We start from the raw sequence: 17,300 nt of genomic DNA on the forward strand, positions 1-17,300 counted from the left end.
TTTTAAGCGGGCCACGTCTCTTACCTCTCTTACTCGTGTAACTCTGAATGCTAAAATTGCCGTGACCCGCACCAAACGTGTTATAATAGCTTGACTATCTTCATAACATAAAAATTGTGCCGAGACCAAACTGTCATACATATGTACAATTGTGTCAAAACTGTACTTGCATATGCCGTTGTGGCAGTGTAAGATGCATTGTTATCACTTGCACAACGAAAAATAAAGAATAAAAAAAAAATAAAAAAAATGTAACTGATAAAATATATTACGTGTTACACTATGTAATGAACATTCTGTGGCAAAAACAAATCCATATGAACAACTGAAACTTCTCTTTTTGTAGGATTTGCTGCATGATATAGAGATTTGGCATGGTGTGCTAACGCAATGCCAAGGCCAAATGGCACCTTTCTTGTGGAACCATCTGATGATACAATTATAACCAGATAAATCGTCTAGTCCTAGTTCCAGCACAGAGCACAATGATGGGAGCAAGACCGAGCGGCCTCCTCTGTATCCTCTCCCATCGACGGACAATCAATCTTTCAAAATGATCCAATGATCTGTGATTGTATCTGTCTTTCATGTCCGGAATAGCATTACAATACCTCATTCTTCTCCTGGCTTTCTTTTAATTTTTGCAGAACGCACAACAGCCTCTCACTTATTTGTGAATGGAATGGGGGGGACGAAGAAATTCACATGAGTTCATCACTCAAAAAAAAAAAACCTCAAAATCAGGGCAGACAGAGATGTGAGGGCGAGTGGCAGTTTGTTCTGAGTAATAGCCCTTAATTTGCAGGTCACCGATACTTTAATCTTCTCCAACAAGAGGATACTTAGAAACAGTACTAATCATGTTGTTAAAATTATTCTTCAAAGGCAGATGAACTTGAATCCAGTAAAAAGTGCTTCCTCTCTGAATAAAGATTCAATGGAGAGAAAAAACAGCAATACTATTAGATAATAAAGCGGAAAATGACAGTGGTTACAAATGTGGCACGAATACAAAAAGAATGCGTATTGTCCTCAAGTTTTCTGTAGCTTTTCTAACGTTGAGTATCTTAGACAAAAAGACTATATATATATATATATATATAGTGTAACACTACAAAAAAAGTGAAATAAAAAAACATGCTTAACAAATAGTAAGTTCATTGTAAGCATGTCCTCGTTAGCATGTCTAATAGTTTGTCTCTTATTAGCTGATATATCCCATTTGTAAAGTGCATGACCATGGGACAATTGTGAATGGCAGTTGTGGTGGCTCCTGTAACGACAACAGCTGTCCTCTGTGGGATAGTCATGCATCACTGTTTACCGTTGATGGAGAATGGCTCAATAAACATAAAATACACACTAGTGTCCGTTCTGCAGGCAAACACTGTTTGTTAAAAGGTAAGTTCAGAGAAGATTGGCCAGACTTTATCAAACCGTCCTGGAATTTAAAACCTCCATACAAATTTCCAAGCAACGGGCAGCTAAAGCCTGGATACTGTCATTCAGATTTCGGGTTTAATGCTAAGAAAATCCCAAAATCCAGGATCCCCCAATCCACTAGGGTATGAAGCTGTACAGGTCAATTCTAAAGAATAATGTTTTAAAAGGATTCTCCAAGCACCGTTACCATTAGGTTATTGTAAAATTACAGTTTAACATAGTGGTTATGGTGATAGAAGGCTATGGGTCTCATTTCACTTCCTTAGAATACATTCAAGTGTTTGTGTAACATGTGCACACAGATAGCCTTCATCAATTTGGTGGTGTGGAAAGGGTCAACATCAATTTGGTTACATTAAAAAAAAAAAAAAACTGTAGAGATGCAGCTCAGCCAAATCTTATGGTCTCCCATTGCACTGGGTGAGCACATCACAAATAATTACAACATACAAACACTCTGATTCCTAATGAAGTTAAACATCCTTATTATGTTGTCCTAGGCGGGGGGGAGGGGGCTTGAAATGCCAGTTCAACAAAAACAGACTGCACCCAGAGCTGACTAGCAACATAACTACCACAATGTGATGCAGTGGTTATAGTGTTTGAATTGTACCTTTAATATGTTTTGCAATCTCTGAGTGGGAGGTAAAGAGTAATCTTGCATTTGAAAGAGCTGAGCTGGGATGGATTTTATTGATTTCCCAGACGCAGACAGTGCGTGCGAGCTTAGAGTAAAATCCCATGCATTATGTCTCATGCACTGAGCTGGGGACCTCATTCATAGTGCGTGCTGTGCATGGTTACCTACAATGTAATCACTAATGTAGACAATAGAGACTAGACAATGCCTTTCCTTACCTGCGATGCATCAATCACATTTATTGGGTCATGCTGCCAAGCGATTTATATAAAAGTGCAGCTAAAGCAAGATTATAAACCCATGAACTGGGATCACCATTCCCTTTTTTTTACCACTTAGTCTAATTACATGTTGTAGTTTCTGTAACTCCACGTGCACAGAATGGAAGAATTAAGCTATACATTTTTCCCCCCAACATTTCTTCGAGAAGCTTTAGAACATCATAATTTGTTAGAATCACAAGTTTACAGTATTATTATTACTTGTACTACATATAAAGCAAATACAAAAAGAGAAGTCCTGCGCTTAAGCAGCAAGGACTACAACACACATCAGCCGTTTACAAATTCCGCAGCGCTGCACACTATTGAATGAAACACTGACAGTGATCTATATCTAATATTAACTTTCTATGTAATGCGCAATTTTCTTTTACATACATATTAAATATTTCGCAATAGACATTACAATCCACTTTGCTCTCTACCTCCACATACTATGTTGAATGACAGAAAAGAGAAGAGTTTACAACGGGGACAGTTGACGGGGAGCCAAGATGGAGGCAATCAGTTCCAGGATACAGGTAAAGTGCAGTGATGTAGAGTTCTACATTTACATTTTATTTTTAAGACAAACACATACATATTAAATAAAGGGGATAATCATACATAATGTTAAAAATATTAAGAAGTGACACTTTCACTGTAAATCTCTGCAACCATAACCTCCGGTTGACATTCCTGCAGTCATCATGCCAATTGCACGCTCCCTCAAAACATGCGACATCTGTGGCATTGTGCTGTGTGATAAAACTGCACATTTTAGATTGGCCTTTTATTGTGGCCAGCCTAAGGCACACCTGTGCAATAATCATGCTGTCTAATTATCATCTTGATATGCCACACCTGTGAGGTGGATGGATTATCTCGGCAAAGGAGAAGTGCTCACTAACACAGATTTAGACAGATTTGTGAACAATATTTGAAAGAAATAGGCCTTTGTGTACATAGAAAAAGTCTTAGATTGGGGGGCGGGGCGGGGCCAGACCGTCATGCTGGACGGTCGCAAGAGAGATCAGCTCCTGCAATTTACTCTTTAAGCCCCTAAACTTTGATTTTCGACCTGTATGCCGACCGGCAGCAGTGGCCCTCAGTGTGCAGGAGGTATTGAATCTAAGGCGAGGCTGGCTGCTTGAGTTTTAGTCACTTGGAAGAGAAATCTTCGCTGTCTCAGATGAGGCCTACTCCGCAGGGAGTGGAGCAGACGGCCGCTGTTCCACTATCCTGCCTAACAGTGCCCAGCCAGAGGCCCGAAGCCGCATGGAACTGGCCCCATTCCACCCCCTCTGGACCAGTGGGGGTGATCCCAGTCCTCACCCTGTGGCCCACTAAAACGCAACCAAGACCCAGTGATACTACCATCCTGACCTGCAGCCCTAAAATGGCGGAGGCCATGTGCACAAGTGCAGAGGTCAGAGGGACTAACAGCATTTTCCCACGACTCACCGCATTCAGAGCGCCTCATTGGCACAAACAGGCCCGAAATCTGCAGCAGCCAGCTACAAGCACACATCATAGCGCCCTAGCACGATGCTTACCTTTGGAGACTCAACACAGGACGTCGGCTCCGGTTCAGGGGCAGGTCTGAAGCAGGCGGAAGAGATAGAGGCACAGCAGGCCAGCACACGCAAAACCGCAGCGGCCATCGGAAATTAGCCCGCGAAAACCTACTCGCATCCTACCCCTGGATTGCCATACAGCACCTCCCGATCAGCTGTGATGGAACCGCGACGCATACAGACAGCCGGCTTGCAGAGGGACCACGCTTAGCCCACAGAGAGCATCGGCTAAGCTGAGACTTAAGAGGACACTTTGCATATATGCCCCATTGATCAAAATCTACCTAGTACGTGTATCGCAAAAGCACAATCTAAGCTTTTATGATGAGCCAACTTCATTGATCATACCCAAGCTTAACTATAGTGGCCTATGGGGTGAATTTATCTCTCATAGTTAAGGCAGCTACCCAGCTTATTACAAGCAGCATGCATTGCCCACTTATATCTTTCTGAGCTGGAATGTTTAAACTACCCCATCTTAGTCTGTTACTTGTTTTACTATCTAAACCCAGTACCTAATAAGCAAGAGTTACTCGATAATGCCTTAAGTTAGCCTGTTTAAATCATAAAATTGTGCATGTGTTCCGATTACCCCAAACGTGAGGATTGACTTTGGGGTACCTCAAGCTTGTATGTATCCTATTATGCACTGCAAAAATACATGTATTTTTTTTAAAGTCTTAGATCTTTGAGTTCAGCTCATTAAAAATGGTGGCAAAACAATAGTGTAATTTTGTTCAGTGTATATCAAAGATGGACCAATATCCATGAAGAATGTTTCTTGAAAAAATAATTAGGGCAGTTCTGGAGGTAACAGAGACTGCTATCTGAAACTAAAGAAGAAAGTGCTGGATGGACAAATAGGTAAAACACATTATGTCACACTCCTAGGGTTACATGCACAGCTTCTACTCTTTGACAAGGTTAAACTATTAAAGGGGAATTTGAACTGCAAGAGGCAAATGGTTGTAATTTTTTTCCAGACTTTTTATACCATTTCAAAACACACTGACCATTCCTTATGCTGGTTCACTCGGTCAAAATGTCAAAAGCTATTTGTGTGCGGCGGAAAAAGTGTCACTTTCTTTAGTTAATGAGTTTTTATTTTGTTTCTTTATTTTTATAGGTTGTGTCCCAATGCCCAGTGGGCAAAACCCGTCAGTCAAGACTTCCAGAGCATTCACTAAATGATGGGGTCACACAGAGTCATGGACCTGTGAAAAGTGTTTCCTTTTAAATAGCACGGTGAGAGGGGCTTCCCTGCATGACTGAGGGTCATCAAATATTCATGATAATTCGGTTTCTTGCTATAATCAAGCAAAATATGAAGTGTGTAGCCATAAAGAGTTTATTCATATGTTTTAAGACCATTTAAAAAATGATTATTTAATTTTATTTAGTTACTACTTAAAAAAAAAAAAAAGAAAAAAACACAACAACAAAAAAAACCTTGGTCATTAAACTACTCTAAAATGGACTGAGTATCATAATTACAGAGCCCCGGAGGCAACATGTAATTTATTTATTTCTTTTTAAATCATGGCCACGCTGCACTTTGTCATGTGCACAATTTAGTAGCACGAGATAGTTAACATTTGGTCACGATTTAAGTACTGTATGGATACGAGCTACTGAATTGTGCCTACAAAATAACTATATCCTGGGCAGCAGGGTAGTCCCTTCCTACTAGCCCCTACCTCCTTGCTGTCTCGGCTGGATATGGAGTACATTCAGATGTTGGGGGGATACACATCACCAGAGTCAGCAGGGGTGTAGGTGATAATAGGAAGCACCGGCCTAAAATGTAATTATCTTGTGTACACTGTTTAGTAGATCGTGCCGACAAGTTAACTATATTGCAAATTAAACGGTGAGCAAAAGTTAACAAACTGCACAATCTCTATAGCATATTATAACACAATATAATGCAACAGTAATGTAGAATGTTGATTATTCTCTAGGTTCTGTGCCAGTCTTTATAACTATATGGAAGACTGGCAGCAGTCTGATATGCCCTGCTTAGAGGAGGGACACTGACCCTCGCTCACAGAGAGGATGGAGGAGGATATTGAAATTTTACAATTATGAAATGCAGCCATTAAAACTCTGGAATAGAGTGTGTGTGTGTGTGTGTGTGTGTGTGTGTGTGTGTATATATATATATATATATATATACATATATATATATATATATATATATATATATATATATATATACACACACACACACACATATATATACATACATACACAATACAGCATGTCAAAGGTTTTTCATAATAGCTCCCTTTGAATGCTCTTACCTTCAGTGCTGGAATTTCCACATTGTCATTTAGGCTGACAGACCCAGATAGGATGGTGCCTGTCATCACTGTGCCCTGACCTTTGATGGAGAAACAGTGGTCAACAGCCATGAGAAACGTCCCCGAGGGATCTCTGCGAGGCAGGTAGGCCTGGGACTTCAAGACCTGACATAGAGAAAACAAAAACACACATGCAGGGTCACACAAAGTGCAAAGAGAGGCCGCGGAGAGAGCACTGGGATCATCGAGAGTATTACTTTACATTAGAGGTGCCAGGGGAGACCAAACAGAATGGATTTAACAGATTTCTATTGGATGAATATTCCAGAGTGCTGATTGTATCACAGATTGTATGTATGAAATAAAGTCCGTGTGTCAGAGTACACGTGCTAAGCACGGACGTAGCATGCGCTTTTCATCTGAGAACCAAAGCAAGTCTGCAGGGACTGTCTGCGGGTAATAAGCGTGCATGCAACATTAACCCCTTCCCTGCCATGTCCTTACAATGCCTGAAACTTTTTGCAACTAACAAACAGTTTAAATTAGCACTTTTGGGCTGGCGAGGCAGTATGGAGGCACCTCCAACCTGGGGTGCTCTACCTTAAATAGACTTAAAGGGACATGTCAAGAATCATAACCACTACAACTGATTTCAAGATTTGAAGTATTCGGACTAAAAAGTAAACAAGCCAGAAGGCTACCAAAAATCCTACCACGTTGCAATATCATTACATAGAAGTCTTACTACAATTCAGTTACTTACTACAGTTTCTGAAAAAAAAAACCACTTCTTGCATTATTACCATTACTATCAATATTATTGTATTAACATTTCCCTGTTATATACCAATAGTGCTCACATATCTAGATAGACAGACTGACAGATGGACAGATGAATAGACAGACAGAGGGACACTGAGAATTAAGGGTTGCTCCAATCTTGTTTATTAAAACGCCCCCTTGCCAATTTTAGCCAATCCAATGCTTTTCCCATGGAAAAAGCATTGGGTTGGCTAAAAAATTGCAATTTTGATGATGTCACCACTATTATTAACACTGGACATTAAAAAGCTACGGTTACATAAAAAATAATACTAATAATACAATTTATGTTTGATGTTCTGTACTGGGTGCACTGATCCCACATTGAGAAACTGCGCCATACGCTTGCTGTTTTATCAGTCTAATTTCCATATTTTTGATATGGAATGTTTTTATTTGGAATCAGTCGGTATACTCACTGCACAGCTCCTTAGCCACACTGTACTAATGGCGTATGCTGTGATTTCACATCACCCCACCCCCTGGCATCAGAGGAATAGTCTACAATCCTGCTGGTATTGCAAAGTGACTCCATTTTGTACCAGTGCACTTAATCAATGGTCTACTAACACAACAAAATTAACCATAAAATATGAATATTTAGGATCTCATCATCGGTCATAAGCGCGCACTGTCCACATTTTACTTTTCATTTATCACTATGTCTTTACTACTCTCATTTTCTATTGGCAGTAACAGCAGAATAAATATATGTATTATTCCCATCAGCAGTTTAGATGGAAAAAATATTTAAAATAGAATGTGAACTATAAAAACTATAGTGGTGTAAAAAATATGGGATTTGTTTGCAATTCCCTGGTCAACTACTGCCTAAAACTCCCAAATAGTAAATAAACCCAAATAGTTTCCAATAGAGTTGTTTTCGTGAATGCTGAATGAGTGAATGTATATATTTAATACTACAAAACTAGACTTACTAGTCTTATTACAAATCACTAAAATCATTACATCAGCAGAAAAGAAATTAGAGTGTGGTTTTATGAAAGAGGTTTCAATATCAAAGGTTTTGGGGGAACGCAGAAGGGGGAAGTTTAACTAAAAGTACACTTATTGTTTCATGCGTTTAAAAAAAAAAAAAATGCAGGAAGAGTTTCTTCAGGAATTCATGTGCGCGATGCCTGCGGGGAGATGGAAGGCTCCGCAATCAGAATGTGAGATCTGAGATCCTTAACGGGAAACAAAATTTAAAAAAAGAAATAAATATTCCAAGGGAGTCTCTGCTGGTAGACTGCACAGAGAACCTATCCCACTACATACATTCGGGCCACGAAAAATCCTGTGTCACAAAAGAAGCAGAGAATGGTTCGAACAAAAACACAAACAACTATGGTTTGTTGCTGTGGAACTTCCCCAGTTCCGTCCAGAAACGGGGTACTAGAGGTAATAGATTGAGTTAGAGTCCTTAGGGTTACTAGGTCTGCATAATTACTCTGGTCTGCATCACAGGTATTGGATCAAGCAAATTGGCTGTTGGCAAATGGCTAACTTTAACAGCTAACCAAACAGCTGGAAGTGCAAATATCTAAATTTGCATTCAGAATAGCCGAATGAGTTAGATATAGGAAATTTTTGGCTGGAAAAGCAACATTTTAATATCTGAACATCATTCGACACTGAGTGAACAGACCTTAAGAAAACTCTGATTTTGCAGTGGGATATTATGGTAAGATCAGGTTGTGTCATTAGTAGAAGGCAGCAGCAGTATCACTTCTAACTACTTATTATGGACATAAAATGACAAGAACGAAAAGAAAAAAAAACTAGAAGTTAAATAGTGAACTTGGAATTTATAATTAAAATTGACATGCTCTGCTGGTCTTCCAGGAGTCCGTTAATTAATGTAATTTCTCTGGTAGGTGCAGCAGTGAAGGGAGGAAGAAATTCTCCACAGATGTTTTGCTTAGCTAGTTCCTTGCATCTGTAAATCACTAGATCTCTAATTCTCCGTTGTTTAGACATTACCTGCCGCTATAGAACTCTAGCATTAAATCTCAGTTGGCCTCCATCAATACCCAGTACTTGGCAGTTAATCGCTTCTATATGTTTGCAGTAATCAACAGTTCAGTTTATATTCCCGAATTCATGCCAGTACAACACTGAACTCAACCATTCGACAGCCAGGTGGGCATGAATCGCGTTAAGCGATATCACTGGTTACTATGGGTTTTGCATGCACTTTTAATTGTAACAAATTTTGGAGCATTTTTTTTGGCTGGAGTCATTTTATTGTGCTACTTTATATTTTTTCCTCATCTCTATAAATATTCAGTAACAATTACCTGCCTCTATAAATAAAATGACAAACTAAAGGGCATCCAGGACCCAAAATTTGGGATGACCGCTTTTAATTTCCTTTATCTTATTTTTAGTTATTATTCCAGAATCCACACCACTTCCCCCAGTAAATGCTCCAAATCCAGTGCCTTGAGGCATGAAATGCGTTAAGTGATTTTGCCATGGCTATATTGTGTTTTTTTAATGTACTTTTGATTTTAATAAATGGATAATTTCTTTTTTTCTTTTGGATTCATCCAATTGTGCCAATTTATTTTTATTCCTTATCTCTTTACGTAGCAATTGTTAAAGGGACACTATAGTCACCAAAACAACGTTAGCCTAATGAAGCAGTTATGGTGTATAGCTCATGCTCTGGCAGTCTCTCGCTGCTCAATTCTCAGCCATTTAGGAGTTAAATCATGTTGTTTATGCATCCTTAGTCACACCATCCTGCATGTGACTTTCACAGCCTTCCTTAACACTACCTGTAAAGTGTAATATAATGTTTAGCATTCTGCATGTAATTAAAGTTCAATTTACAGAGTAGGAGATACAAACTTTTAAAGTAAGTTACATCTGATTGAAAATAAAACCATTTTGTTTTTATGCAGATTGTATCAATCACAGCCAGGGGAGCTGTGGCCAGTGCTGTATAAACAGAAACAAAAGTGATTTAACTACTAAATGGCAGAGGAATTAGCAGAGGCATGATCTACACACCCCAACTCCTACATTCAGCTAAAATTGGTTTGGTGACTATAGTGTCCCTTTAAAAAGTAACCCACCTTTATAAAACCCTCATTATTTAGCCATAACTTGCCTCTAAAAACAAATCACCAATATTTAGCTATTATCTGCCTCTATAAATCTCCACTATTAAGCCATTACCCATATATGTAAACCTCTTTAACCATGACCCACCTATATAAATCCCCTCTGTTCAGTCATTTTTCATCAATATAGAAACCCAATATTCAGCCATTGCTTATCGAATTAAATCCCTAGGATTCAGCCATTGCTCATCGATGTAAATCCTCAGCATTCATACATAACTCACCTCCATAAATCTTGTTTGTTACCCCCCTACATATATCCCCTGAATTAAAAGGTTATCCACCAATATAAATTACTAGTATTCATCCATTCCAATATGCGTTCCAAGCGCGAATGACGTCATCAAGTAAAGCCAGAAATGACGTTGCGGCCGACAAGAAAGACAGGAAATGGTATACAGATGAATGAATTTAGACGGGTGATGGACAACAGTATATAAAGCACTTACAGACTTGTCAATATCACACTGGAAGAAGGCATCTACAGCCGAAACGTGTCTGCTGACTACTGCAAGCACTTTATGTTATAACCTCTGGGTAAGTATACAGGTGGTGAGTGATGTACAACGATAGTTTCTCACCACCACTATATGTAATTTAGTACCCATTTTTATATATATTATTAGTTTGCTTGTTTATTTTATGCAATAAAGCTTTTTTACTGACGATCCATCATCACAATCATTCTGCTTACTGAAAAGCCGTTTTAACCATTTGTGGCACCCCTGAACCAGTTATATGGAACAGCTCTGGGCCATGTGAGTGAGAGTCCATATTCAATTCTCTCTTCTTAACTGTTTGTTTACGGTTCACACTATGTTTTTTTGCTTTTTCTGTTTTTTAGGCTACCTGTGGTAAACTGTGTCTCCAAACCAAAAGGAAATACGTTTGTATAACTATTTTGGTATTAATATTTTTTTCTCTGCTTCACCTACTGCGTCACAGATTATTGTTCCTGGCTCGTATAAACACTATCTTTTCTGGTTTATTCATCCATTAGCCACTTACATAAATCTCAGGTACTTGGCTTTTACTCTACTCCATAAATCCCAGATATTCGTCTGTTACACACTTCTATAAATATTTAGCATTTCCACATCTTTGCAAATCACCAGTATTTAGCCATTATTTACCTGTATAAATCCCAGAATTTTTCAAATACTCACCTCGATAAGTTCAGAGATCCCATGGGCTGCCACTGACTCTGCGGCTTCGGGGCCACCTGGCTTTGCAGCCACAGGAATAATCAAAGATCCGTTAAACCTAAAGAGAGAGAGCAAGACCACCAGAATGAGAAAAGACAACACTTGGGCAATAATTAAGAATACATAACAATTTTTAGGGATGGCTGCTTACACAACCTTAAAACATTGTATTCTATCCCATTCACCATGGTAACTGATAATTTAATACTGCTGACGGATTCACATGCAATTTGTACAACACAAATGTTCACCCCTTTATAAAAAGCCCATTAACTTGTTTACTCTCATTATTCCAGAGCTACACTTATTGCCAGTCAAGTGTCAAATTCACGTTGCATGGAGCACCTGGCACTATTAGCCTACTAGTTAATTCAGTGAAAATCCAAAGTGAATTTCATTCCATAGTAGCCAAACTAGAAGCATAGCTGGCTTGGAAATTTTCTCCAATTTGGCATTTTGGACCTTAAAAGCTACCGATTGGCTTAGAGTTCCAGCTGACTGCTCTAGTCACTCAGTAGCACTCCTGCCTGGCGACACTCCCATTGAATGCCACCGGGGGAACACGAGATCCAGCACTGGAAGCAATCTTTGGGGTTAAACCATTCGAAAACAATTTAAACCCTACATATAAGAAAGTCCTCCAGGCACCATAACAACATTTCACATTTAGAAAAAAAAAAGAGAAAAACTAGACTATAACGACAGAAAAATCTGGTTTCTATACAAACCTCTGATGATTAGTGGAGAGATCATATTTGCATGTACTTAAGGGGATTTATATATGGGATGAGTCTGGTAGGCTACTTAGTTTTCCCTTTTTATCATCACCTTTTCACATTCACCTGTCTATCTGGGGACAGAGGCACTCTAGTGTTAGGGATACCGGTTTGTATTCGTAACGCTATAGAGTTCCTTTAACAGAGCATGCAATATGAAATTGTAAATTAAACACACTATGCAATTTAAGAATTTAAAAATTAGACTTCTCTTTACAGGAAGTGTGTAAGAAGACGGTTTAAGCTACATGCAAGAGAGGTGTGACTAGGACATCAGTATACAATACACATATAGCTTGGTTGCTACTTCTAAGTGCTGTTTCAAAGTGTGTGCTAGGAGATATTCTGGAGATAAACTGGAGGTAATCTGAGGTATACAGGAGGACAAAATAAAAAATGTAAGATTGGTTTGATTTAAATTATTCACCTCATTAAAATGGCAGACTTAGTTCTGTGTAATAGTTGCTATGCATTTGTTTCACGTTTCACTTTTTGGAGATTTGGATGCTGTCTAATCTGTAGACAGTTCTCTATATCGTGGAAGGAGATTGTATTTTTTTTTTTTTTTTTATAAATTCTTTATTTTGGCAGTCAACATGGTATAGACAAAGATACATTCGATAAGGCATATCGTGACGGTTAACAATTCGTTAGCATTTGGCGAGTGATCGATGGTGACATCATTTTTATTATTTAAAGTGGTGTGGCTTGCTACTGCCATAGTCCTGCCTCGGGTGGTGGTTATAGTGGGTGTGAGTGTTAAGGTCAGGTATGGCTGCGTGTCGTCAGAGGATGAGACGTGTTGTGGTGTATGTCAAGAGCGGACTGGATGCTGTGAAGTTACAGCTCCCCATATTGGAGTGGGTGTATGTGGTTACTCGCATGGAGCTGGGGGGGGTAGGTGGTCCTTAATGAGTTAGTGTTCCCGGTCTTGGCCCATAGAGGCCTGGGAGGTGGTGTCGATGAGTATGTTTTTCCATTGTCGGTGTCCTGCGTGGTATGTAGTATGTTGTCTGCGTGGTGTGTAAAACATAAACATACGGGTATGTCATATAAACGATGGTACACTAGAACAGTATTAGATATACATAACATATGCTTCGTCAGCGAAATATTTGCGTGAGGCTGGCCCTGTGTGGTGCCGTGCCTTGAAAAAAGGAGAAGCAAATTTTCGCATAAGAAAAAAAACATAAGAAAAAACATAAAAGAGAAGGAACTTGTGAATTGCTAGAGTCAGGTAGTTGCCCAGCTGTGTGCGCTCCGGGTTGCCGGGATAAACGGGACAGTGTTAGCCGGGTCCCAAGTTGTCGGTGCAGGCATTGCGGTAGGGTCCAGGCCCAGGGTGGTCAGGGTTGCCGCTATCTCCGATGGCTCCGCCACTTTGATCTCCATGTTCTGGTGCTGTATTATCAGTGCTCGTGGTGGACCCCAGCGATATTTGATACCATTTGCTGATAGTATGGATGTGAGTGGTCGTAGTGTTCTCCGCCACTGTAGGGTCGGACGGGAGAGATCCGAGTAGAATGTAATGTCCATTTCTTCGAAGCGAAGCGGTGGTTTCCCCCTCACTGCATTCATGATGGCTGCTTTATCTTGGCCATTTTGGAACTTGACCAGTAGGTCGCTAGTGGTAACCACTGCTGCAGGAGGCTTAGGGAGCCGAAACACCCCCTCTAGTATAATGCCCTTCGCTTGTTTGGTAGAGAGCAGGGTTGTGAAGAGTCTGCGCAGGCAGTGTGGTAGTTCTGCCTGTGTAATAGAATCTGAGAGGCCTCTTATCTTCAGGTGTTTCCACCTTCTCTTGTCCTCCATTGCTGCAATCTGGTGGCTCAGAGTGGTGTGAGCTGTAGTGAGGGTGCTTATTTGATTCTGCAGCTCCTGGATGTGGGCTGCATGTGTTGTAGTGGTCTGTTCTATTGTGCTTAGGCGCCCATTGAACCCCTTGAGGTCTTCTCTCACCTGTGAAATTTCAGTGGATAGGCTTTGACGGAGGTCTGCCAGGAGGCTGGTAAGTATGCCTGTGGTGAGTGGTTCTGACCTTGTGGGTGCTGACTGGGCAGGCTGGGCAGGCTGTGCAGGCTTCAGAGGTTTCATGCTTGGCCCCTCTGCAGTGAGGAGGGAGTAGTCCTCTGAGTCGTCAGAGAAATCTTCCAGTTCCGCCGCCATTTCTGTTCTCCCCACGCCATGCGGCCTTCTCAGGAGTTCGCCGATATCGGCACAGAACCGGGGACGGTCCGGACGGGGCTTCTTGTTTTTTCTCCCCATCACGGCAGTCCGCTGCTTGTTGGGGGGTGACCACCCCGGTATTTTTGTAGTTTTCCCGCTTTTTCGCTCCCGTTTGTCGGAGCTCAGAAGATGTGCGTCCGAAGCCGTTGAGCGCTAGCTTCGCCCCCCAGGAGATTGTATTTTTGAAGTCAGATTTATACATTTTCTGGTAAACAAACTCAGGCTGGAACTGTTGCAAAGCCACTGCCGCAGAGACATAGTAGGAATGGCAGATGGATTACTGTAGGATCTGGTAGACTTAGAGTTGTGGATAAAATGCATAATGCACAGTCTGTTGCTCTACATAATTCATTTTCAGCACTTTCAGAGTGTAATGGTGTTATGGAAACAGGCTCAGGCACCAATTGTAGTGGTGTTATGGAGACAGGCTCAGGCACCGAGTGTAGTGGTGTTCTGGACACAAGCTCAGGCACCGAGTGTAGTGGTGTTATGGAGACAAGCTCAGGCACCGAGTGTAGTGGTGTTATGGAGACAGGCTCAGGCACCGAGTGTAGTGGTGTTATGGAGACAAGCTCAGGCACCGAGTGTAGTGGTGTTATGGAGACAGGCTCAGGCACTGAGTGTAGTGGTGTTGTGGAGACCGGCTCAGGCATTTAGGGGTAATTATTTCTGATGACTTAAAAGTAGGCAGACAATGTAATAGAGCAGCAGAAAATCCTAGGTGGATGCTTGGTTGCATAGGGAGATGTATTAGCAGTAGAAAGAGGGAAGTGCTCATGTCATTGTGCAGAACACTGGTGAGACCTCACTTGGAGTATTGTACAGAACACTGGTGAGACCTCCCTTGAGACCATATCTCCAGAAGGCTATTGATACTTTAGAGAGAGAGCAGAGAAGGGCTACTAAACGGGTTCATGGAATGCAGGATAAACCTTACAAGGAAATGTAAAAGGAACCTAAAGACGAGATAGGGGGGATATGATAGAAACATTTAAATACATAAAGGGAATCAACACTGTAAATGAGGAGACTATATCTAAAAGAAGAAAAACTACCACAACAAGAGGACATAGTCTTAAATTAGAGGGACAAAGGTTTAAAAATAATATCAGGAAGTATTACTTTACTAAGAGGGTAGTGGATGCATGGAATAGCCTTTCAGCTGAAGTGGTAGAGGTTAACACAGTAAAGGAGTTTAAGCATGAATGGGATAAGCATAATGCTATCCTAACTATAAGATAGGGCCAGGGACTAATGAAAGTATTTAGAAAAATGGGCAGACTAGATGGGCCGAATGGTTCTTATCTGCCGTCACATTCTATGTTTCTATGTTTCATTAAGAAAGTGAATTTACTCCTAATTGGTAGAGAACAGAGCAGTGCGACTGCTGGGGCATGATCTATACACCGAAACCACTTCATCAAGCTAAAATTGTTTTGGTGCTTGGAGTGTCCATTTTTAATGGCTTTATGTGATAAATTTACTAGTGCTAGAGAAAAGTAAAAGAGTATCATGAGTGGTTTAATCGCATCCCAGTCTGGTTAAAGATCACTGCAGAAACGGCAAAGCTTTAAAGAATATACAAAATTGTTATGATCATGGCATTTGCATATGATTTGGATGCCTTTTAAAAGTATTAAACAAAATGGTTCAACTTCAGCATGGAGTGTCCCTTTAATAAATAAATTGTACACTAGGCTGTTAGCAGTGTAGTTTTAATAAAGGAAGCTGCATATATGCACAATGGCCGCAAGGTTTGTGCTGAAATTATCAAGCAAGGCGGGTAGATGAGACAAAAGTAACAAATGCTCTTTTCTTATATTGATTTTGGAGTTCTTATCTCTTTATTAGCTCCACATGTGGATCTCTCTGGACATAATAACCAAGACATTAGGGAGTCTTGTATTCTACAACATGGTGTCTCAAGCTCAGCATGAGGAACACTGTCTGATGGCTGTGACGTGAGTTATTGTATTCTACAGACACAAAGTCATCTCCGCATAAAACATTAACCTCCCAAAAACAAAGATCCCAAATGGAAAAACTTGTTAGAATGACACTGATATATGCTTATATTTTAAAAGCAAAATGCTCCCATATAAACGTTAATTTCATATATTTTACATAGATAGACAGGCTTACCAGCACATATCAGATTGTTCCAATGGGGTGTAATAAATAGAACATATAATGCAGTACGAAATCGATTTGGAAAGCAAGGCCTGACAAAGAAACCATTACAGTTGATACATTGCTGGATCCACAAATGATAGTGGGACAAAGGAGGTCACTATACATATGTTTCTTTTAAATTATTTCTTTATATTGACTCTTAAATCTTAAAGTAAACCGTAGGTAGTGATCTACTGATCTAAAACTGTAAAATACTGCTGTCTAGTTTGAATAATATTATATGAGATCTCCAAAAATACCCTGTTTCCCCGAAAATAGGCCATTCTTGGAAAATAAGCCCTAGCTTATTTTCTGGGGATGCTCGTAATATAAGCCCTATCCCGAAAATAAGCCCTAGTCGCAAGTTCGCTAACCTATATTCTGGGAATTTTCCCTGAACATAGATTCGCGGGATTGCATATAGGAGTAAGCTAATCTATGTTCGGGGAAGTTTTCCCGAACACAGATTTGCGGGATTCCATGCCCTAGTGAACTGGTCTATGTTCGGGGGAATTCCACCGAACGTAGACCTGCTTTCTAACACATGCTTGCTATTTTTTTCCCTTTTATAAATAGTACTGTACACTTGTTGAGCAAAAGAAAGAAAGTTGAGTCTTAGTTCCTGAAGATGAGGAGAAAAGTTGATGAGGGTGAAAAAGAGCCATTATTTTTTTTGATTTGTCTCATTTGGATTAAGGTAAAATTTCTCGACATGCATTGTCTGCAGGGACAATGAGAACAGCAA

General features: G+C 40.2%; 1 protein-coding gene across 1 annotated transcript in view; it reads right to left on the minus strand.

The window, feature by feature from the left end:
• The window catches only part of EEFSEC (eukaryotic elongation factor, selenocysteine-tRNA specific), a 182,378-nt gene that overhangs the window by 113,728 nt on the left and 51,350 nt on the right, over window positions 1-17,300 (minus strand). Inside the window, exons 3-4 of the mRNA XM_063427382.1 lie at window positions 11,343-11,439; window positions 6,224-6,388 (exon numbers count right to left, since the gene is read on the minus strand). Of these exons, the coding sequence (XP_063283452.1) occupies window positions 6,224-6,388; window positions 11,343-11,439 (262 nt within the window). The remainder of the gene's footprint in view (window positions 1-6,223; window positions 6,389-11,342; window positions 11,440-17,300) is intronic.

This window comes from Pelobates fuscus, chromosome 7, assembly GCF_036172605.1.
Source record: "Pelobates fuscus isolate aPelFus1 chromosome 7, aPelFus1.pri, whole genome shotgun sequence".
Lineage (NCBI taxonomy): Eukaryota > Metazoa > Chordata > Amphibia > Anura > Pelobatidae > Pelobates > Pelobates fuscus.